Raw genomic sequence first — 23189 nt, forward strand, 5'->3', positions numbered from 1 at the left:
ATCACAGACCATGGTTGGGGGGATATGAGGTGCCACCTGTTTCCAAGGATGAAGCTCCAAGCAAGGCTAGTAAACAACCTAGTCTTTTATTTGCACAAGGCCGGCTGTTGCAAGCACTGAGGCCCCAAGACTTCCAGAAGGGAAGGTGAGGGGGAGCAAACCACTCTGCCTACCAGGTGCGGCCTGCCCCCTCCTGCTTCCTGCAGGAGGTGGGAAGGGAGAGAAAATGGACATCTGCACCATCAGGTATCTCCCCAGTTTTCAGCCACTATAAATATTCAGTTGTAGAGGAGGAAACTGAGGCACACAGATCCCCCCCAGGCTTCTACTTGCTACTCCAAGGTTTAACTTACTCCCTCCCCTCATCTCTACCCCCAGCAGAATGAGCTGTAAGCAGCCTAGGGAGGGTCTCAGGAGCCCATCTGGTGGCCTGTGGAGGGGGGTAGGCCAGCCAGGGTCAAGGGCTAGGGGTGGGGGGAGCAGAAGGAGGGGTGTGGCTGGAGGAGCAGCTGCTGGCTGGGGGGAGTCAGCACTGAATAGGGGACCCCAGCTGGGGTTCCATACTGATAGCAGTGGGGGACAGGCAGAGCCCTCAGCTGTCCAGACAGGGAAATTGAGGCTGAGAAGCCTCCAATCTTTGGGTAGGGAGGGGCCTTCCTTCAGCTACTCAGGTCCATTCATCTTCCCCATGAAGATGCTGGCTCTGGGGCTGGAGCACCTTGTCAACGGCCACTCCATATTTAGACTGAGGTACAAGGAGTGGAAGGCAGCCAGGTCACCTGGCCACAGAGCCTCCTTCCACTCTTGACAAACCAGAGGGGCACCCTCCCCCATCACAGCTGCTGGAAAAGGGAGTGCTGGGCTCTGGTGCCTGTCTGCCTTCCCCTGCTCACGTGCTTGAGAAAGGCTCATTTTTAGCACCTGGCCTCTTTTCCCTGCCTGGAGGGAGCTTGGGGGACAGAGCAGGGAAGAAGACAGGCAAGGGGGACAGGGAGACCTGGAAGCAGGGCCCAAGGGGATGTCTGATTGCTTCGTTCTCCCCTCTAAGGGTGCCCAGGCCCAGAGAAGGGCCCTCAGCCGCCGTGCAGAGTGGAGATGAAGAGGACGCTGTCCTGGTCCTGAAGCTGATAGTCCAGCTCACCCTGGTGCGGGACAGAGGGGAGTGGGACACCCTCAGGGCTACCTTCCCAGTTCCACCCCAGGAGTTGGGAGAGCAGGGGCTGAGGACTGGCTGCTCTGGAAGAGACAGACTGTACCAGAAAAATGGGTATCCTATACCTCAACCTGCAGATCTTCAGGATGGAGGGCTGCTCCCACGTCCCCAGCTACCCATCCCTTCCTCACCTGGAGTGAGAGACTCCAGCAGCCTCAGTGTGGGGCTGGAGTGGGGCGGAGGATTACCCAGCCACTCTATATGTGCCTGAGAGAGGCCCAAGGCTTTCCCACTGAAGCAGCAAGGGCAAGGGCTGGGGGAGGGATGTCACCCGAGGTACTGACCAGTAGCTCCCAGTCGGCATCGTTAATCAGCACCAGAATTCCTGGCCGCCTGTGGGAAAGATAGTGGTGAGTAGCAGGGAGTGAGAAGCAGGAGGCAGTAGCACAGAGGAAGAGAGGCTGAGAGCTTTGGGCTGCAGGAGAGCAGGAGAGTGTGCTGGGGAGCCTTCCTCCTGGGGTCTGGCTAAAGATCTCCCAGACCCCAGGGGAGGCTGGTCTGAGTGTGAAGGAAACCAGGTCAGACAGTCATGCATGGTCTTTGTAGCCAGATGGAAAATGGGTGCAAATGCCAGCCAGCACCACCACCCAGACCGTGGGCAGGTCATTTTGTTTCTGAGTATCAGGTTCCTCATCTGAAAATGGGATAAGTGATAGTGTCTGTCCCACAAGGCCTACACGAAAACGAAATCAGCTGGTATGTGTGGAGTTCTTGCCACACTGTCACGGTAATCATTAGTGGGACTTTTCCAGGGGTCTAACCTTACTCTCATTAGCCCTGGAAAAGAACTTCAGCTTTTTTTAGGTCTCTGCATGCACATCCTGGAGAGAAGGCTGTTTTGCCTCTTCTGAATCAGTTGCCATGCCACATGGCAATGTTCATGTGCAGTCCTGCCTGGCATAAGGCAGCGTAGGTCAGCATTTGGTCAGGCAACTTAGCCTGGCTCCCACTGGTAATGGCCCAAGGAGCGCTGCTGGCCTTAGAGGTGGCCTCCAGGACCACTGGACCATGACCTGAAGGAAGGCTGATCCCCTAGGACCTCACAGTGACCTATGCTTCGAGGCAAATAAGCGAGCCTCACAACTGCACCGGCCACCTTTCACAAGGGGGACTGGCCTTGTTTTAGAAGTAACTTCTTGGCAACTGGAACCTGGTCCTTTCCAAGGAGACTGCTCTGGGCTTCTATGGGGTGTCCCCAGTGAGTGTGTGTGCGTGTGCATGGGTGTGTGCATGCACAGAGTCAGTGACTCCTTGGAATTCTAGACCTGTGCTGCACCGTATGGTAATCTACTAGCCACATGTGGCTCTTTAAATTACAATGAAATAAAATACAATATTTAGCTCTTCAGTTGTACTAGCTACATTTTTTTCCTCAGCACTTTCTGTGTAGAGAGTAACTGAGGCCCAGAGAAGTGAAGTAAGTCGTCTAAGGTCCCACAGCAAGTCTGTGGCAACCAGAGGGCAGAATCCAAGTTTTCTGAGAAATTCACCAGGCTCCTTTCATCTGGGATTTAAAAAATCCTCAAGAGTTTGGTTTTAGGAACAAGAAAACTGAAAATAGATCTCAGACTATTTTCTGGAGGAGTCAAGGAGGAGGAAGGGGAGAACCGGATTCAGAGAAGGCCAGGACTGAACCCGAGGGTGGGGGCTCAGATATCCGTCCCTCCCTCCACCCTCTTCAGGGAAGGGAGGAATGGGACTCACACGCTGTCTCCCTGGATGAATAACTCTGGCCGCTCTTTTAGCAAATTCTTCTTGATCCAGACGAGCAGGTTCCGGATGTCCCCTGGAGAGGAATGCACAGAACAAACTCTTGTCAAACTCAAATGACACCTGTCCCCCCAGAGCCTTGCCTGGCCCAGATGGAAATACACATGGGGTTTAGAGGGCTTTTTTTAGACCAGGCTGTGATGGCCCATGAACTTGTACATTCCAAAGGTGAGGAAACAGGTTAGGACAGGCCGGTGACTTGCCAGGTGGATCTTCAGAGACAGCTGCACATGGCACTGCTGAAGTCCTGGAGAAGAGGCAATGGGATTTACCTAGAGTGGAGGGATTCCAGGCAGATGGCGGGAGGACTGTCGCATCTAAAGGGTTAGGAGACAAGCCCCTAACCACGAGTCCTGGAAGCCAGTCTCCAACTGCCATGGCTGGACTTCTGAGAGGACTCTGAAGAGCCCCCTCCACCTTTCTCTCTCCAGCCAGTCCCAGATGGGAAGGCTTCGGCTTTGCTCTTGGAGGGGTCTGCATATATTTCCCTTTGTGAGGGGAAAAAAACAATTGCTGAGCTGATAACATCAGTTAATTTCCTCCGGCAGAGAGAGAAAAGGATCATTCACCAGCCAGGGATGCTGACAAATCCCCGCTCTACTCCCCTGCCACCACCCCACGCTTCCAGAGCCCTCCACGCCAGCGGTGGCCAGAGATTCGGGTGACAGGGGCCTCTCCTGCTCAGCTAACACTGAGATCTGCCTCCTTGTGGTTCTAGGAGAGCCACCAGTCTCTCTGTATGTCATGTGGAGGCTCAGAGTCACCTGTCTCCAGGGTCACCTCTCCTTTCCTAGGGGCAGCAGTATGGAGCCACAGCACACAGGAATGTGGTTCTATAAACACCTCGAAGCCTATGGTCCTCAACTGTCTGCCCCTGAAACAGGGCCATTCTCCTGAGGCTGCGGAGTTTCTTCTCATTCCCTTAGACAACTTGAGGATAAAGGTCCTAGGGAGACAACTTGCTTCTGGGAAGCCAGCAGAGGGGTTGGGGTTAACCACCCCCATCCTGAGTCAGTGTCCAGAGGGGTCTGCTGTCCTGGACTAATGCCTGAGACAAAGCTCAGGGCTAAGCTGGAGAAGGCCCAGGTGGGGCCTTGGTTTTCCTGCCTGGAGTCCAGAGTCCTGGAGTGTAGGCGAGGGAGAGGCTGCTAGGACTCAGGGAGACTTTGCCTTGCCCCGTCCGGGCCCGCAGCGTGGCGCACACACACACAGCCCCAGCCTTGGGCAGGGAGTTAAGGCACACTGGCTGGCATGCGTGCCACCCTCGCTCTGACAGGCCTGCAGCCTGGATGGTCCACTTTGCTCAGTGCCAACTTGCCTGGCTCGTATGCCAGCAGAGCACAGGGCCATGGGCAAAGTGTCCATGGACTGAGGCTGCCGCCTTTCCATTTTAATGTCTCCTTTTAAACAAAGCAGACCGGAGTCTTCATGGTCCCTGGAGTAGGCATGGGATGGGGAGAAGGCTGCCTCCAACGAGCTGCAGCCCACTTGGACTCCTGGCTGGGTTCCTCCCTGAGGTCTGGGTTTCAGAGGTTTCCCCTTGGCTCTGAATCCCCTTGGCCTCCATCTTGGCACTGTCTGGTGGGCCGCCAACCCATACATCTTGTGGCCGCTCGATAGAGCCACCGGGGTCTGACACATCCATCAGCCAGCCCAGGCGGGCGGGGGTGTGCCTGTGTGTGTGGAGACGGCGAGAGGGTCTAGGCAGTGCCTGGCCTGCGTGGAACCCGGACTCAATTAGGAGACAGTCCTGGCTCCCTCCAAAGGGAAGGTGCTTCTGCTCCACTCTGGATAGGCCTGGGGGTGGGGGAAGGGCTAGTGGTCATGGTGGGGTCATCTGAACGATGGCACCAGCATGGAGTCCCAGAGGGATGAGCTGGGGGATAAGTCTGCTGCCCGGTGCTGGCTCATTTATCATGATGCTCCTATTTGCTGAGGTCACTCCCTCCCTCTTCTGCCCACCCCCCACCCAGGCCTGCCCACATTTTTGATAGCCTGTTACCATGGTGAGGCTACCGCATCACCACCCGTATTGTTCCCCCATGCCTGGATTTGGGGGTGGGGAGAGGGGGAACTCATGGCTCCCTTCTCAGGATGCAAGGGCCACTCGGCCTGGCCTGAAACACACCCCCAGGGACATCTTGCTAGGCTTGCTGAGGCACAGACAATATGCAAATAGCCTCCAAGCCAGATGGTCGGCTTCCAAAGGCGCCCAGGGGAGGAGGAAGGGTTAAGCAGAGTCAGGGGCTGGTGGCTTGGGGATGGATGACTCTGGGATAGATGGGGGCTGGAGACTCTCACTTTCACCTTCCCACTCTGTGTCCTCTTGTCTTCCCTCTCCTACTAGGGGCGGTCTCCCTCCTGGAATCCCATGTGATCACTCAGGAGACAAATATTTATTGAGCAGCTACTATGTGCAAGGTGCTAGCGAGATGGTAGTGGGCAAGAGGGACACAGAGCTCCCTACCCTCATGGAGCTAGAGGCCAGCAGGGGAGACAGACCATATTAATTAGTTGTGACACATGCTATCTCCTTCATCTGGGATCAGGAAAGGCCTGGCTGAGGATGTTAAACAGTGAAGCTCAGGTCTGAAGGATGAGTGGGGTGGGGAGCATTCTGGGCAGAAGGATAACACATGGGAAGGCTGGGGCAGGATGGAATGGGCAGGTTGAAGTTAGCAGAACGGAGAAGGTAAGAAGCTCAGCAGGAGATGGGGCCAGGCCTTGAGAACGGGCCTGCTCTCGTAGGGGCCTCTCCCTCTTAGTGAACCTCGGCGGTATCTCCTAGGTATGTGCTTCCTGGGAACCAGGACCCACTGCCCAGGCCTGTGCTTCCATGTGTCTCTGATGTGACACTCGAATCACAATCCAGCTCAAACGTATGGCACTACCATTACCATTACTTGAGTGGACAACTGGGGAGGTAGGGAGGGAAGGCGGGAGGGAGAAAGAGATTAAAACCATGGACCCTGGAGTCAGACAGGCCTGGTTTTGAGCTGGACTCCATCACTTCCTAGTTCTATGACTTTGGGTAAGGAATTCTTGGAGCCTCAGCTTCCTTTTTTTGTAAAACGGCCTCAGCTTCCTTTTTTTGTAAAATGGGAATGTTAACATTGTCTCATAGGGTCATTGTGGGGGATAAAATAAGACGATATATAGAAATCTCTCAGCACTCTAACCTGCATATCAATGCTGTAATTACTCTAGGATCCAGAGGAAGAACCTACACACCTCGCACTCTCTGGGTTTCTGCACACTCTGCCCAGTGGTCTGGCACCCCAGCTTTAGAGGGCAGGGCAGAACCAACCATGAATCAGATAGTGCTGGGACTGGCTGGGGTTTTCTGTGGCATCCAGTATCTTCCCATCAGAAGCTGGAAAGGGAATAAGGGGACTGGGAGAGTAGTGAGGGGTCCTAGATACTGACCTTCCTTCTATTTTAGATGTTTGAACCCACAAGATGTTGGGGTTGGCTAATGCTCCCAGGACAACCCACGTGGAAGGAATGACACTCTGAGGCTAGAGGTGCTGGCAGCCAGGCTGCCCCTGGGCACACGGCACCAGAGGAGGGAGACGGGCACCTAACACAAGGTTTCCAGAGCAGGATGCCTTGGCACCTGGCCTGCCCATCGGGGACAGAGCAGGTGATGAGAGCTGCTGCTCTATGATGGAGTGGTTGAGTTCTGAGTCTACAGCCAGAGGACCTGTGCTGTGTGCTCAACGGCCTTGGCTGGGAAATCACTTCACCTTGCTGCCTCAGGGTCATCCTCTGACAAGCAGGGATAATAATCCAAATGCCAAGAGCTGCTGAGGATTACATAAGGCACAACGCCCATGGCAGGCCTGGCAGTGTCACATACACAGGACACGCTCAACAGATGGCTGCTCTGAGCTGTAAGCCCACAGTGACTTCAGATTCCTCATCCTCTGGGCTCCAGTACCTTCTAAAGGCTGCTGCCAAAGGGAGGATACCCATTGTGGAGAGCACCGACGCAAGCTCCACCAGAATCCCTCGCCCCAGTGGACTTGTCCTACTCTGGGGGACACTGACTGCCCACTGCGGGAGAGCCCCAAAAGGTGTCAGCCTCAGCCTCGCGGGACTGAAAGGGAACAACCTCAAAGTCGTCTCTGATACTGACCCTCATCCAGCCTCTCTTTGAACACCTCCAGGGACAGGAGGTCAGCTCCTCTGTGCAGCGGCCCTGATTGTTAAGAGCTCTTTTCTCCCAAGCAGAAATCTGTCTTCCTGTCATTCCCACCCACTGGGCCTGAATGGTCCACGGGGACCATGCCAACAAATGTACCCCCTCTTCCCCAGGATGGCCCTTCAGATATGGAAGAAAGGATCCCCTAAGTCTTCTCTTCCACAGGTTAAACCGCCTCTGTCCCCACCAAGTCCACCAGGCTCCAAGTCGAGCTCTTCGGGGAGCCCACCCCAGGCCTCAGTTGAAAAGGGAAAAGAAAGAGCTGGCAAGGGGGGAGTAACAGAGGAGAGGGGGTGGAGGGAACATCAGAGGGGCCATTTACAAGTGAATGGGGGTAAGAATGGAGCAGTTTGTGGGCTAAACTGGCCGCAGAAGGAGGTTTACAGATGTGCGAGGGGACCTCCTCATTGTTTAATTAAGCAGAAAGTGGATCTTTTCAAAAGCAATTTTGCACAGGGACTGGGAGGGGTGTGGGGAGGAGGGAGGTGGAGAGGGGATCAGCAAACAGGCCCTGAGAGCAGAGAAAGGAACAGCTGGCCCCAGAGAGGCTGTGAAATGCATGCTAAGCAGTTTAAAGCACCCAGGAGCTCCTGCAGCTCCTACCCTCCCTCACCAGCCACCCTTTAACGCAAGTGGAACAGGCGGAGGGGGCACAATGGCAGGGCAGGGGAAGGAAGACAGGCAGGGAAAGGTGAGGCGGCCAAGTCTACTCTTGGGGCCTGGGCAGGGGGCCTTGGGTCAAAGGGATGCTTGAGTCATAGAGACCAACTCTCACAGCCGCAGTACCCTAAGCTGGTGGGTGCCTGGCTGGCCCGTTTCAGCAAGATGGCTGTTAAGACATCCCTCGTCTCACATAGCTTCTTACTGGGTCAGCACACTCTGCTTCTCAGAATTGTGTATACTTGGATCTTGAAGAAACTCTTCTTATAGATGTCAAAGAGACAACCAGCTCAGTAATGTACAAAACGAGCCCGACCTCCCATCTAACAGATGGGGAAGAAAGAGGCTGGCAGGCATAAGTGAAGAGCAACGGCGCGGGCCAGGCTTCCTCTCTCGCAGTCTCACTCCCTCAGGCCTTTTGCTCATCACTTCTCCCAAACTGACTGGCTTGGAAGCTCTCCCCTGGCCTAGGAGCCACGAGTTCCCTAGTTTGTGAGGCTTGTCACATTCCGAAATCTTACGGCTGCTATTATTTCTGCTGGAACCACCAAGACTCGCTTGGCCAAGTGGCAGCCCCTAGGCTGGGAAGGCTGCCAGATGACATATCTGGGCACGGACTTGGGGGAAGGGTAAGACTCTCCTAGCAGCACCAGGCCCCTGACCCCCAGCTGGGCTCACATGTGCCAGGGTGAGGCCTGGCAGCTGCTAACCAGCTCTGTTGGTGACCTAGGTCACCAACCTAGGTTACCCTGGGTCTGCTGTGTGACCCATGCCTCTGGGCACAACAGGAACCAGGTGTAGGGACTCACAGCCAAGGGACCAAAGACTAAGTGGGCCACTGTGCCTTCCCTCCCACTCCCCTCCTTTCTTCCCAGAGTGGGGATAGGCCCCTGCCTGTTCCCTGAACAGTGCCTGGAAGATGAGGGATAAAAAAATCTGAGTCCCAGCCCAGCCTCCCTACTTGGGTAACTCTGGACAGGCCTTGGGTCCCTCCTTCTCTTTTAGGGGTCTCTTTTATCTCTTGAGGTTATCATGAAAGTTGAAATAAGTAGCTGTTGAACTCATGAATAAATTAAGGAAAGTGTAAAAATTGGAAAATATAAGATGTTAGAGTGGGGCCGGGCGCAGTGGCTCACGCCTGTAATCCTAGCGCTTTGGGAGGCTGAGGCAGGCAGATCACAAGGTCAGGAGATTGAGACCATCCTGGCTAACATGGTGAAACCCCGTCTCTACTAAAAATACAAAAAATTAGCCGGTGTGGTGGCAGGCGCCTGTAGTCCCAGCTACTTAGGAGGCTGAGGCAGGAGAATGGTGTGAACCCAGGAGGTGGAGCTTACAGTGAGCCAAGTTTGCGTCACTGCACTCCAGCCTGGGCGACAGAGCGAGACTCTGTCTCCAAAAAAAAAAAAAAGATGTTAGAGTGATTCAGGGAGCCTCTTGGGCTAGATGGTGATGGGGTTAGTGGCAAAGTGCCAGGACTCTGAAATTCAGTGGCCTGAAAGCTAGTTCTGAATCCCAGCTCTGCTATTTAAATAACTATGACTTGGGGGTGAGACCCCTAACTTCTCTAAATTTTGGTTTCTACCTTTTATTTGTTTTGTTTTTTTGTTTTTGAGATGGAGTCTTGCTCTGTCCCCCAGGCTGGAGTGCAGCGGCGTGATCTCGGCTCACTGCAACCTCCACCTCCAGGGTTCAAGCGATTCTCCTGCCTCAGCCTCCTGAGTAGCTGGGACTACAGGTGCCCGCCACCACACCCAGCTAATTTTTTGTATTTTTAGTAGAGACAGGGTTTCACCATGTTGGCCAGGATGGTCTCGATCTCTTGACCTCGTGATCTGACCACCTCAGCCTCCCAAAGTGCTGGCATTACAGGCGTGAGCCACCATGCCTGGTGGCCTTTTTTCTTTTTGAGATGGAGTTTTGCTCCTGTTGCCCAGGCTGCAGTGCAGTGGTGTGGTCTCAACTCACTGCAACCTCCGCTCCCTGGGTTCAAGCGATTCTCCTGCCTCAGCCTCCCGAGTAGCTAGGATTACAGGTGCCTGCCACCATGCCCAACTATTTTTGTAGTTTTAGTAGAGAAAGGGTTTCATCATGTTGGCCTGGCTGGTCTCGAACTCCAGACCTCAAGTGATCCGCCTACCTTGGCTTCCCAAATTGCTGGGATTACAGGTGCGAGCCACCGCACCCAGCCTTGGTATGTTACCTCCTTAAAGAGACCTCTGGTGACCACATATTAGTCCCATCCCAGTACTCTTTTGTTCTCCTCATGCCAATTACTAAAAGTTGTAATGATGCAGTTATACATTCATTTGTTTACTTGTTTATTCCCTGGCTCCATTCCCATTACATTGCTAACTCTATAAGGGCAAGGACCACATCTATTTTGCTCACTAATGAATATCCAGTAACTTAGTACAGTGATGGCACAAAGAGGGCACTAGACATAGATTTGCCAGCTACATGAAAGAATAAAGTACTTTCTTTCTTTTTTTTTTTTTTTTTTGAGATGGGTGGTCTCAATCTTCTGACCTTGCGATCCGCCCGTCTCAGCCTCCCAAAGAGCTGGGATTACAGGCTTGAGCCACCGCGCCCGGCCATAAAGTACTTTCTTATTTTGAGACAGGGTCTGACAGCCTCAGGTCTGTTGCCCAGGCTGGAGTGCAGTGGCACGCTACTAGCTCACTGCAACCTCCACATCCTGGGCTCAAGCCATCCTCTGACCTCAGCCTCCCAAATAGCTGGGACTACTGGGATGCACCACCATACTCAGTTAATTTTCATATTTTTTGTTTTTGTTTTTTTTTTTTTTTTTTTGAGACGGAGTCTCGCTCTGTCACCCAGGCTGGAGTGCAGTGGCCAGATCTCAGCTCACTGCAAGCTCCGCCTCCCAGGTTCACGCCATTCTCCTGCCTCAGCCTCCGGAGTAGCTGGGACTACAGGGGCCCGCCACCTCGCCCGGCTAGTTTTTTGTATTTTTTAGTAGAGCCGGGGTTTCACCGTGTTAGCCAGGATGGTCTCGATCTCCTGACCTCGTGATCCACCCGTCTCGGCCTCCCAAAGTGCTGGGATTACAGGCTTGAGCCACCGCGCCCGGCCAATTTTCATATTTTTTGTAGAGACGGGGTTTCACCATGTTGCCCAGGCTGGTCTCAAACTCCTAGGCTCAAGCGACTCACCTGTCTTGGCTTCCCAAAGTGCTGGCCACTGTGCCCATCAAATAAAGTATTTTCTACTGTATCTGACACTGCTGAGTACTCAGTCAAAGAATGAGTGAAATGGGGCTTGAATTATGAGAATCTGTGGGCCAGGCAATGGTTCATGCCTGTAATCCCAACGCTTTAGGAGGTTATGGTGGGCGGGTCACTTGAGGTCAGAAGTTAGAGACCAGCCGGGCCAACATGGTGGAAACCTGTCTCTACTAAAACTTACAAAAATTGGCCAGGCCTAGTGGCACGTGCCTGTAGTCCCAGCACTTTGGGAGGCTGAGGCGGGCAGATCACGAGGTCAGGAGATCAAGACCATCCTGGCCAACATGGTGAAACCCTGTCTCTGCTAAAATACAAAAAACTAGCTGGGCGTGGTGGCGTGCGCCTGTAGTCCCAGCTACTCGGGAGGCTGAGGCAGGGAAATTGCTTGAACCCAGGAGGCGGAGGCTGCAGTGAGCTGAGATCACACCACTGCACTCCAGCCTGGTGACAGAGCAAGACTCTGTCTCAAAAAACAAAAAAGCATACAAAAATTAGCCAGGTGTGGTGGTGCCTGCCTGTAATCCCAGCTACTTGGGAGGCTGAGGTGGGAGAATTGCTTGAAACCAGGAGGTGGTGGTTGCAGTGCGCTGAGATTGCACTATGGCACTTCAGCCTAGGAGACAGAGCGAGACTCCATCTCAAAAAAAAAAAAAAAAAAAAGAAAATTTGTGGGTTTTCATGTCAGACAAAATCCAGAGGAAATAAACAATAACTTGTGATATTTTAATAAACTTCCAGGCAAGGTCTTTGAGACCGAATCTTTCCGAAGCCTCTTCTGAGAGCACCGTGTGCCCTCCCAAGGCTGCATGGCCATCTGTCAAACTAAGCAACAGTCACCTTTAGCACCCCATGTCTTCCTTGACCAGGCACACACAATCCTGACACTAAACCCCAGCCACATACCCCCTCCCAGCTCAATGTGGGCAGTGCCCTGCTCCTTAATAAGTGTCCCCCAGCCTCGAAGTGTGGCAGACAGACCCCACCCTGTGCCACTGCTCTCCAACCTGAGGGAGGGACAGAAAGGTGTGACAGCCAGTGAATCTGAGCAATAATAATTGATTACTGGCAGATGTGTATCCAGTTCCAGAAGAATCCTGCCAAATCTCACTTGGCCATTTTCTTTTTTTCTCCCCATACATATTCTGATTTTTTTTTTTTTTTTTGAGACAGGGTCTCACTCTGGCACCCAGGCTGAAGAACAGTGGTGTGATCATAGCTCACCGTAGTCTCGATCTCTTGGGCTCAAGCAATCCTTCAGCATCAGCCTCTAAAACAGCTAGGAACAGAGGTGCATGCCACTATGCCTGGCTAATTTTTTATTTTTCTGTAGAGACCAGGTTTTGCCATGTTACTCAGGCTGGTCTCGAACTCCTGGGCTCAGGTAATCCTCCTACCTCAGCCTTCCAAAGTGTTGGGATTACAGGCGTGAGCCACTGCGCCTGGCCTATTTTCTTCTTTTTCTTTTTTTTTTTTTGAGACGGAGTCTTGCTCTGTCACCCAGGCTGGAGTGCAGTGGCCGGATCTCAGCTCACTGCAAGCTCCGTCTCTCGGGTTCACGCCATTCTCCTGCCTCAGCCTCCCGAGTAGCTGGGACTACAGGCACCCGCCACCTCGCCCGGCTAGTTTTTTGTATTTTTTAGTAGAGACGGGGTTTCATCGTGTTAGCCAGGATGGTCTCGATCTCCTGACCTCGTGATTCGCCTGCCTCAGCCTCCCAAAGTGCTGGGATTAGAGGTGTGAGCCACCATGCCCGGCCTGACTTGACCATTTTCTACCGCCCACCTCCAGGAACCTCATTTCCTGTCTCTTAATATAAATGATGCCCTCTTCTCCCCAGAAGTATCTCAGTCACAGGTGGAGACTGGAATCCCATCCCTGAGCCCTTGCTAGAATCCACTGCGAAGGTTACAAAAGATCTGAACACCTGCCGTATCTGGTCCGTAGCCCCTAGGCTATCCTGACAGTTACCCGGCCAAAGATCTGCAAGTTAATTCTTTAAAACCTCCCAATTTAAAGGCAGGGACTGGCTTTTTTTTTTTTTGTGACAGAGTCTTTCTCTGCCGCCCAGGCTGGAGGGCAGTGGCGCGATCTCGGCTCACTGAAACCTCTGCCTCCCAGGTTTAAGTAATTCTCCTGCCCCAGCCCCGAGTAGCTGGGATTACAAGCACGCACCGCTATGCCTGGCTAATTTTTTGTATTTCTAGTACAGATGGGGTTTCACCACGTTGGCCAGACTGGTCTCAAACTCCTGGTCTCAAGTGATCCGCCCGCCTTAGCCCGGCAAAGTGCTGGGATTACTGAGCCTCCACACCTGGCCTGGGACTGGCTCTTGTTCAGGTCTGTCTCCACAATGATGACCACATGGTCTGCTGCATAGGAGGTGCTCAGTGTATATTTGTTCAAGAAAGATTAACAAGCATTTGGTTTTTTTTGTTTGTTTGTTTTTGAGATGGAGTCTCACTTTGTTGTCCAGGCTAGAGTACAGTGGCATGATCTCGGCTCACTGCAGCCTCCGCCTCCCGGGTTCCAGTTCAAGTAATTCTCCTGCCTCAGCCTCCCGAGTAGCTGGGATTACATGCACACACCACCATGCCCAGCTAAGTTTTGTTTTTTTGTTTTTTTTTTGAGACGGAGTCTCGCTCTGTCACCCAGGCTGGAGTGCAGTGGCCGGATCTCAGCTCACTGCAAGCTCCGCCTCCCGGGTTCACGCCTTTCTCCTGCCTCAGCCTTCCGAGTAGCTGGGACTATAGGCGCCCGCCACCTCGCCCGGCTAGTTTTTTGTATTTTTTAGTAGAGACGGGGTTTCACCGTGTTAGCCAGGATGGTCTCGATCTCCTGACCTCGTGATCCGCCTGTCTCGGCCTCCCAAAGTGCTGGGATTACAGGCGTGAGCCACCACGCCTGGCCAAGTTTTGTATTTTTAATAGAGACGGGATTTCACCATGTTGGCCAGGCTGATCTGGAACTCCTAACCTTGTGCTCACCGCCCACCTTGGCCTCCCAAAGTGCTGGGATTACAGGTGTGAACCACTGGGCCCGGCCGTGCAGACTCTTTTTATTCCTCTGCCTGCTAGAGAGGCAGCTTAGCACACGGGTACAGAACACAGGCCTGAACAAGGCTGAGTGTTCCCCATGGACCAACTCCTGTTCAATGGCCCCAAGAGAGGGGTTCAGAAAGCCAGTACTCACAGGGTTCCTCCTGTCCAGGCAAAGTGACTTGATGTTTCTTAATACCGTCAAACAGGAGCTCCGCACCACCTCTGCAAAGGAGGACCAGAGAAAAAGACAGCTAGGTGAGCTCCTGCAAATAGGAAGAGGTAGCAGAGATGGAAAACTGAGGATAGGGCTGGTAATGAAGCCCGAGAGAAGCAGAGACTAAGGTGCAGAAACACCTTGGGTGCAGTGACCAATTCTTTTTTTTCCCCTTTCTTTCTTAGAGACAGGGTCTCACTCTGTCACCTATGCTGGAATGCAGTAGTGCAATCATAGCTCATTATAACTTTGAATTCCCGGGTTCAAGAGACCTTCCTGTTCAACCTCCCAAATAGCTAGGACTACAGGTGCATGCCACCATATCAGGCTACTTTTTATATTTATATTTATATTTATATTTCTTTTTTTTTTTTTTTTTTTTTTGAGACGGAGTCTCACGCTGTTGCCCAGGCTGGAGTGCAGTGGCGCGATCTCGGCTCACTGCAAGCTCCGCCTCCCGGGTTCCCGCCATTCTCCTGCCTCAGCCTCCTGAGTAGCTGGGACTACAGGCGCCCACCACCGCGCCCGGCTAATTTTTTGTATTTTTAGTAGAGACGGGGTTTCACTGTGGTCTCGATCTCCTGACCTTGTGATCCACCCGCCTCGGCCTCCCAAAGTGCTGGGATTACAGGCTTGAGCCACCGCGCCCGGCCTATATTTATATTTCACTTTGTTTAGTCTCACTCTGTTGTCCAGGTTGGAGTGCAGTGGTGTGATCTCAGCTCATAGCAACCTCTGCCTCCCAGGTTCAAGCGATTCTTTTGCCTCAGCCTCCTGAGTAGCTGGAACTACAGACATGAGCCACTATGCCCGGCTAAATTTTGTATTTTTAGAGAGAGGGTTTCACCATGTTGGCCAGGCTGGTCTCAAACTCTTGACCTCAGGTGATTCGCCCACCTGGGCCTCTCAAAGTGCTGGGATTACAGGCATGAGCCACTGAGCCCGGCCCATATCAGGTTAATTTTTAAATTTTTTGTAGAGATGGAGTCTCGCTGTGTTACCCAGGCTGATCTCAAACTCCTGGCCTAAAGCAATCCTCCCACTTCAGCCTCCCAAAGCACTGGGATTACAGGCACAAGCCACTCTGCCCAGACCCAGTGACTAATTCCTAAATATGACTTCTAATGTGGTAAAGTAGGATATAATTTTTACTAATAATCAAGTACCGGCTAGGTGTGGCGGCTCACACCTGTTAACCCTAGCACTGTGGGAGGCTGAGGCGAGATGACTGCTTGAGGCCCAGAGTTTGAGATGAGCCTCAGTGAAACAAAGCCTCGGTGACATAGCAAGACCTTGTCTCTACGTTATTATTATTATTATTATTAGGTGCCCGGCAAATTGTCTATTTATTTATTTTTGAGACAAGGTCTTGCTTTGTCACCCAGCATGGAGTGTAGTGGCACAATCACAGCTCACTGCAGCCTTGACCTCCTAGGCTTAAAAGCAATCCTCCCACATCAGACCCCCAAGCAGCTGGGACTATAGGTGCATGGCATCACACTCAGCTAATTTTGTACTTTTTGTAGAGATGGGATTTCGCCATGTTGTTCAGGCTGGTCTTGAACTCCTGAGCTCAAGTAATCTCCCTGCCTTGGCCTCCCAAAGTGCTGAAATCACAAGCATGAGCCACTGTGCCTGGCCTATTTTCATTTTATTATTTTATTTTATTTTATTTATTTATTTATTGAGACAGAGTCTCACTCTGTCGCCCAGGCTGGAGCACAGTGCTGCGATCTTGGCTCACTGCAACCTCTGCCTCCTGGGTTTAGGCAATCTTCTGCTTCAGCTTCCAGAGTAGCTGGGATTACATGCACGTGCCAGCACGCCTGGTTAATTTTTGTATTTTTTTTTCAGTGGAGACGGGGTTTTGCCATTGTGGCCAGGCTGGTCTTGAACTCCTGACCTCGTGATCCACCTGCCTCAGCCTCCCGAAGTGTTGGGATTACAGGTGTGAGCCACCGCGCCTGGACTATTTATTTTTTGAGACAAGGTCTCACTGTCAACCCAGGCTGGTGTGCAGTAGCGTGATCTCAGCTCACTGCAACCTCAACCTCCTGGGTTCAAGCGAACCTCCCACATCAGTCCCCAAGTAGCCGGGACCACAAGCACGTGTCACCACACCTGCCTAATTTCATTTTTATTTTTTGTAGAGACTGGGTCTCCCTATGTTGTCCAGGCTGGTCTTGAACTCCTGGGCTCAAGCAATCCTCCCAAAGTGCTGGGATTAGAGTTGTGACTCATCATGCCTGGCTCTGTCTCTAATTATTAAAAAAATAAAACAAAGTACCCAAATTTGCAGACTCTTGTTTTCTTCTTTTTACTCCTCTGCCTTCTAGAGAGGCAGCTTACCACACAGGTGCAGAACACAGCCTTTGGAGCTGCTGGCCCCAGTGTGAAGCCCAGGCTCCACCTCTCCCTAGGTTGAGACCTTAGATGTGTGACTCCATCTTTTTTCCCTGTTATTAAAATAATTTGGGGGCCAGACACAGTGGCTCACATCTATAACCCTAGCACTTTGGGAGGCTGAGAGGGGAGGGGGGATTGCTTAAGTCAAGGAGTTCAAGAGCAGCCTGGGCAACATGGCAACACCTTGTGTCTACAAAAAATACAAAAATTAGCTGGGCATAGTGGTGCAAGCCTGTAGCCCCAGCTACTTGGGAGACCGAGGTGGGAGGATCACTTGAGCCTGGGAGGTTGAGGCGCAGTTAGCCAAGGTCACGCCACTGTACTCCAGCCTGGGCGACAGAGTGAGACCCTGTCTCAAAACTAATAATAATTAAAAAATATTTTATAACAGAGATGAGGTCTCACTATATTGCCCAGGCTGGTCTTGAACTCCTGGGCTCAAGCAATCCTTCTGCCTCGGCCTCCCAAAGTGCTGGGATTATAGGCCTGAGCCACCATGCCTGGCCTTGACTCAATCTTAAGCTTCAGTCTTTCCATATGGAAAAATGTTGAGGAGCCACTGTGAGGCACTCTGGAGATCCTGTGCATCTAAGGGTTTCCTCTGGCCAGATGACGGTTTGAAATGCTCCTGCCCATGCCACCTGCTGCTGACCAGGTGGGCACATCACAGTGCTGGAGGCTGAGAGAGTCCACAGGGCCTGGCATCAACTAACAACAACTGTTCACATCGCCTCACCATTTATAAGATGTTCCTCATCTCATTTCATCCTCAGGTAGTCCCAGGGAAGAAGGGAGGAAGTAGATATTATTAACTCACTTTGATAGAAAAGTAGACTCAAGTCTAGAGAGGTTAAGCAACTAAATTGTCCAAGGTTAGACAGGCAGGGGCTGAACTATTATAATTTGAGTCTAAGTGATTCCTGCTTAGCACCAGCAGACTGGTCAGAAAAAAAACAGGACTTCCCAAAGGTCAGAAAGCCTCTTGAGGGCAGAGTTTGGTTCATTTCTGTGTCCCAGCACCTGGACAAGGGAAGGCGGGGACTGCAGAGGTGACTGGAGCCAAGTCCAGCAGCTGAGGCTTTTGAGATGAGCGCCAGGGCTCTTTCAGAGCCCCATGCTGCTTCTCCCTCTGGGTCTCCCTATTCCCATCTCAGACTTCTTGTGGATCTTAACTGAAAAGGCCTTACCAGACTTTTGAAGGATGCGAGGTCCTCCACCCCACCACCCTTCCCAATTTCAGGGAACAGAGATGTCCTGAGACAGCCTACTGGGAAGCAAAGGCAAGGCAAGCATTGTCATGGGGAAAACATGGGGCGACTGTCATCCAAACAAGGTCACGCTTTGTTGATGCAGAAATGTGGAGGGGGAGAGGAGGCCCATCTGTGGCCGCGCACAGGGCCATTTCAGCTGCAAGCCCGCACAGAGCCTCCATTTATCCCCTTCCAAGAGCCTCGTTTTCTCCTGGGTGGGGGTTGGCACATGCAGCAGCTGGGGTGGGGGAGGGTGACAGGCAAGGGGCTCAGGAGTTGGGGGTCAGAGAAGAGGGATGGGAACTGAAGGCACTGGGACTCAGGCAAACAACCAAGACTGGCCAAACCTGGTGGTGCCAGGCTCAGAGGCCGAGGCTGTTTTTCCGTTTACAAGCGGATGAAGGGAGAACCAGTCTCACTCAGAGAGTGACCTGTCACTGCTGAATTCACTGGCCCTCAAGGGAGGGGTTGGCATTTCTGCTGTCAGCACATCTGGAGTGGGGGAAGGTGCATGCCCAGCCTCAAGAGTGATTCAGGGAGGCAGACAAGGGGATTGTTCTATCCCAGGAGAGACCCAAGGCCAGACTCTCTTATAAGATCTGCTATTCAAACTCAACTGACATATCTCCATCTTCCTTCCACCCCTCAATTCTTGGTGGATGTGTTTGTTGATACCAGTGACAGGTATAGATGTTCTCAAAACTGCCTTCACCATTTCTAATGTATCTTCATCTTTTAATCTTCTGTATATACACATACATATACATGTACATATATATTTTGTTTATGTACTTCCTCTCCACCTGCTGGGCTGCGAGCTCTGCCTAAAATAGGGCCTGGCACACAGTAGACACTCAACAAATATCTGCTAAAAGAAAGGAAATGCCCATTTCTCCCAGTTCTTCTCTGACTTCAATGACATTCCCTCCTTTTGCCAACACCTCCCCAACTTGGGAAGGAGGAAGAGGGGTGGGACAGAGAGAATTTCACATCTGGGCCTTTACAACATGGACCACAGGGACACAAAACACAACTGTATTACATACTTTGAATCCTGCGTGACCTGAGAAAATGCTCTGCTGAGAACAGTTCAGGGGGAAGACAAAGGGTGGCAGACCTGGTCACTGACAAGAAGGAAGGTGTGAAGGGCCTTCCAGAGGGTCTCTGGGGGAGCTAGTGGGGCCAAAAGGACTGTATCTGCTCAGGAGGGAGACCCTTCCAGGACTGAAGTGGGAGTGGGGCCACTAAGGGACAAAAGGGAGAAAATGATGGGCGTGTTCGCCTTTGCAAATTTGCTCCAGTTCTGGATAAAGGGTGAATCACGTCTGCTAAGATACATAGGAAATGAAAGAAAGGTCAGGGCAAAAACATGCATCAGCACAAGGACAAAGAGAGGAGCCTGGGTTGAGCATCATGTTGGGCATTCCTGCTTCCTGAGAAGCTGCAATTTTCATGGAACGCTGTGCTGTGATAGGAGGTGACAGAAGGTGGGTGGAGGAATGTTGTCCTGCCTTGCCAGGGGTCATTATTCCAATCTTGGAGGTAAGGGAGACTGAAGTTAGAGATGATTGGGTCAGAAAAAGGGCAACTGTGCTGGTGTGTAAGCTCTGGAGAGCAAGGGTCTGGTCTTCCTCACATGACTTCCCCACTGAGCTAGCACAGTACCTGGCAGAGACATTCTTGATAAACAAAGACCATGTCTGACACATGAGAACGAAAGGCAAGTTGTCCATAGATAAATCTTTTTTTTTTTTTTTTTTTGGTAGAGATGAAGTCTCCCCATGTTGCCCAGGCTGGTCTCGAATTCTTGGGCTCAAGTAGTCCTCCTGCCTCAGCCTCCCAAAGTGCTGGGATTACAGGCATGAGCCTCCATGCCTGGCCTAGATAAATCTTAACATAGCAGCCTGTGGTTTCTCTCTTTCCAGCTCTGCTGAGGCCTATTAAGGAAGAAGGGATCCTCCTAGAATCCCAGGCTTCAGGAAGTGTAGCTGGCCAAGGGTCAGTGAGTCAAAACAGTGAGGAGTCCAGACCAATACAGTTCTAATTGGATCCAAGCAGCCAGACAATATCAATTAAAATGCACTTAGTCATGAGACTTACCCCCCTTTAAGGGGCAGAAATGCTGAACGCTGTAGGGCACGGACAGACTTCTATTTATCTTTGTATCCTCAGTGTCTGGCTTGCTGCCTGGCACATGGTAGGCACTTAATAAATGGCTGGTGAATGAACTACCCAATTAAGGGAAAACATGAAAGAAACGGGAGGCATCCAATGAGAAGAAAGGCACTGGGCAGAGGTTTTAGATTCCCATCCCAGACTTTGCCTTTCACATAGACCTTGGCTTGTTTATCTACCCACACACCCACATACACACCTATTCCCTCTTTTCAAGTGATTCTGGAAAGTACACCACCCATCTTTCAAGGTGTCAGTTTCTTTGCCTTCTCTCTAAACTCTGCAGTTTCTCTCAGCTTTGAAACCATATGATAGGCCGGGGCGCGGTGGCTCAAGCCTGTAATCCCAGCACTTTGGGAGGCCGAGACGGGCGGATCACGAGGTCAGGAGATCGAGACCATCCTGGCTAACACAATGAAACCCCGTCTCCACTAAAAATACAAAAAAATTAGCCGGGCGTGGTGGCGGCGCCTGTAGTCCCAGCTACTCGGGAGGCTGAGGCAGGAGAATGGCCGGAACCCGGGAGGCGGAGCTTGCAGTGAGCCGAGATCGCGCCACTGCACTCCAGCCTGGGCGACAGAGCGAGACTCCGCCTCAAAAAAAAAAAAAAAAAAAAAAAGAAACCATATGATAAACCTGTTTGTAGGAAGCACAAAATAGTGCCTTGAGTAGACTTCCTCCCTGCTCTGTGTTTCTTCGGTAATTGGTGTGTGTCCCAATTTCTCCATTTTTCGTCTTGTGTATACTATACTGTCCGTGTTAGTTCCCTTCAGTGTGATTTCTTATTTGTCCCCATATCGCCACCTGACTCAGGTTCTGCAGAAGGCACTCAAGTTCTGCAGAAGTTTACTGACTGTCCTGAAGAAGGCTCGGGTCTGTTTAGTATCCCCAAGTCTTGGGAAAGAAAAAGAAAAAAGTCCCGCCCTGGCCACTACATCCCACGAGAAACAAGACCTTAATAACTGTGTGAAAAGAAACTGCTGCCCAAAGAATGAAATCAGTGGGTGGAGGGGTGGTCCTTCTTGGTTCTAGGAGTTCAGATGCGGATGCCAAACAGATGGGATTGGTCCGACACAGGAATGGAAAAGAAGATAGAGAGGCTGCCTGCAAAGAGTCACGACCTTCGACTCCGATGGAGCACAGGGCACCAAGGGGTAAACAGAGAGCATCTCCCTCCCAATGTGCGCCTCTATTTCCCGACATGGGGCCTCATCGCTAAGGGAGACTGGCCTCTCAGACTCTCCTAGGCGGGTGGCGTAGCTCACAGCGGGCACTGGGACACCCAGTGATTCGGCCGTGTCAGGCCCCATGGCAGAAGGAAAGGAATTCCGAGCCCGACGACTTCAATCTATCCCCATGGTGCCCCAGCTCTGTGACTCACCCGAACTCCACCTCCACTGACAAGGGCGCTGCCATGTTGAGGAAGCCGAGCTCGCAGGAAACTCCTCTCAACTTCCGGCGCGCCCGCAAATTTCCGGGCGTCTCCGGGCGCCGCGGACGGAAGAGGCGGTGCCCAGGGACACAGCTTCGTCAGCTGTTGGAGGAAGTCACCGAGGGGAGGGGAGGGAAAGGGGTGGCGGACTCGGGGAAGGGGTGGCGGGGGAAGGTCCTCGGCGCTGTTGGGGCTGTGAATCGATCTGCCTCCGTCTTTCACCGACTGGGCTCAGAGACCCAGGGTGGGAAGCACCTTGTACGGGACCACAAGCAGGCGGAGGAGAGCCCCCAGCATCTTTGCGACGTGACTGTGAGCCACGTAATTGCTTATCTTGCATGAGTTAGAATCTCTTCAGTCTACACACCGCTTGGGCGAGCCCACCCGCTCGTCTGGTTTGAATTATAAGTGACTCCCAGATCTTTATTTCCGACCCAGAATCTCTCCTGAGCGGACGACTCGCTATCCAGCCGCTTCCTTTGCTGTCGATTTGGATATCACTCGTTCAACAGCTGTTCATTGCCTCCCTGTGCCAGGCATTTTGATGGGTGCTAGTGGTAAAGGAGATGGGCAAGGTTCCTGCCTTTAAGGCACTCACAGTCTAGCGGGGAGACTAACTGTAACCAAATAAGCATGCTAATACTAAGACATGTACAACCTCAAAAAAGGAACCGAAGTTACAGGAACTTCAAAAGGAAAACGGAGTAGACTGGACTTGCTGAGCTCTAAAGCCTGAGTAAACCAGGTGGCTGTGAGGGGAGAGAAACCTCTAGGAGCATTCCAGTGAGGAGGACAAAAGGCCCAGAGGCTCTGAGTGAGAACATGCTGGAACGGAGAGGAAAGTGGAAGTTAGGGAGCCTTTCATCCATCTAGAGATGGAACTGCAAAGGTGGGCAGGGGCCAACCCCTGCCTTGTAAGCAGGTAAACATTTCAGTCTCTAGGAGCAGTGGAAGACTACTGAAGGGTTTTGGGAGACAGTGACATTTTAGAATTGTGTTTTAAAACATCATTTCTGGCTGCAATGTGGAGGATGATTTGAGGGGAATAAGGAAAGAGACGAGCCCAGTTGCAAAAGCCCAGGGCAGGCCGGGTGCGGTAGCTCAGGCCTGTAATCCCAGCACTCTGGGAGGCTGAAGCGGGGGGATCACGAGGTCAAGAGATCAAGACCATCCTGGTCAACGTGGTGAAACCCTGTCTTTACTAAAAAAATTCAAAAATTAGCTGGATGTGGTGGCGCGTACCTGTAATCCCAGCTACTCGGGAGGCTGAGGCAGAAGAATTGCTTGAACCCGGGAGGTGAAGGTTGCAGTGAGCTGACATCGAGCCACTGCACTCCAGCCTGGTGACAGAGTGAGACTGTCTCACAAAAAAAAAAAAAAAAAGCCCAGGGCAGAAATGGAATGAAGTTGGCCAGGCACGGTGGCTCATGCCTGTAATGCTAACACTTTGAGAGGCTGAGACGGGCGGATCACAAGGTCAGGAGTTCCAGACCAGCCTAGCCAACATGGTGAAACTTTGTCTCTACTAAAAATACAAAAATTAGCCAGGCATGGTGGCAGTCTCCTGTAATCCCAGCTA

The 23189-nt window shown here is 52.1% G+C and overlaps 2 protein-coding genes across 2 annotated transcripts in view; one reads left to right on the forward strand and one right to left on the reverse strand.

Annotated features, from left to right (window-relative positions):
- Positions 1 to 23189, forward strand: part of GOLGA2 (golgin A2) — a 434268-nt gene that overhangs the window by 290537 nt on the left and 120542 nt on the right. The gene's annotated exons all lie outside the window — the stretch shown is intronic.
- On the reverse strand, positions 68 to 21686 carry URM1 (ubiquitin related modifier 1). The gene is made up of 5 exons (XM_050760495.1): positions 21560 to 21686; positions 14285 to 14355; positions 2918 to 2999; positions 1498 to 1546; positions 68 to 1142 (listed from the first exon to the last, which is right to left on the reverse strand). Exons 1-5 carry the CDS (start codon positions 21592 to 21594, stop codon positions 1074 to 1076), a joined length of 306 nt encoding a protein of 101 aa, XP_050616452.1. The 5' UTR covers positions 21595 to 21686; the 3' UTR covers positions 68 to 1073.

This window comes from Macaca thibetana, chromosome 15 (genome assembly GCF_024542745.1).
Source record: "Macaca thibetana thibetana isolate TM-01 chromosome 15, ASM2454274v1, whole genome shotgun sequence".
NCBI classification, from domain to species: domain Eukaryota; kingdom Metazoa; phylum Chordata; class Mammalia; order Primates; family Cercopithecidae; genus Macaca; species Macaca thibetana.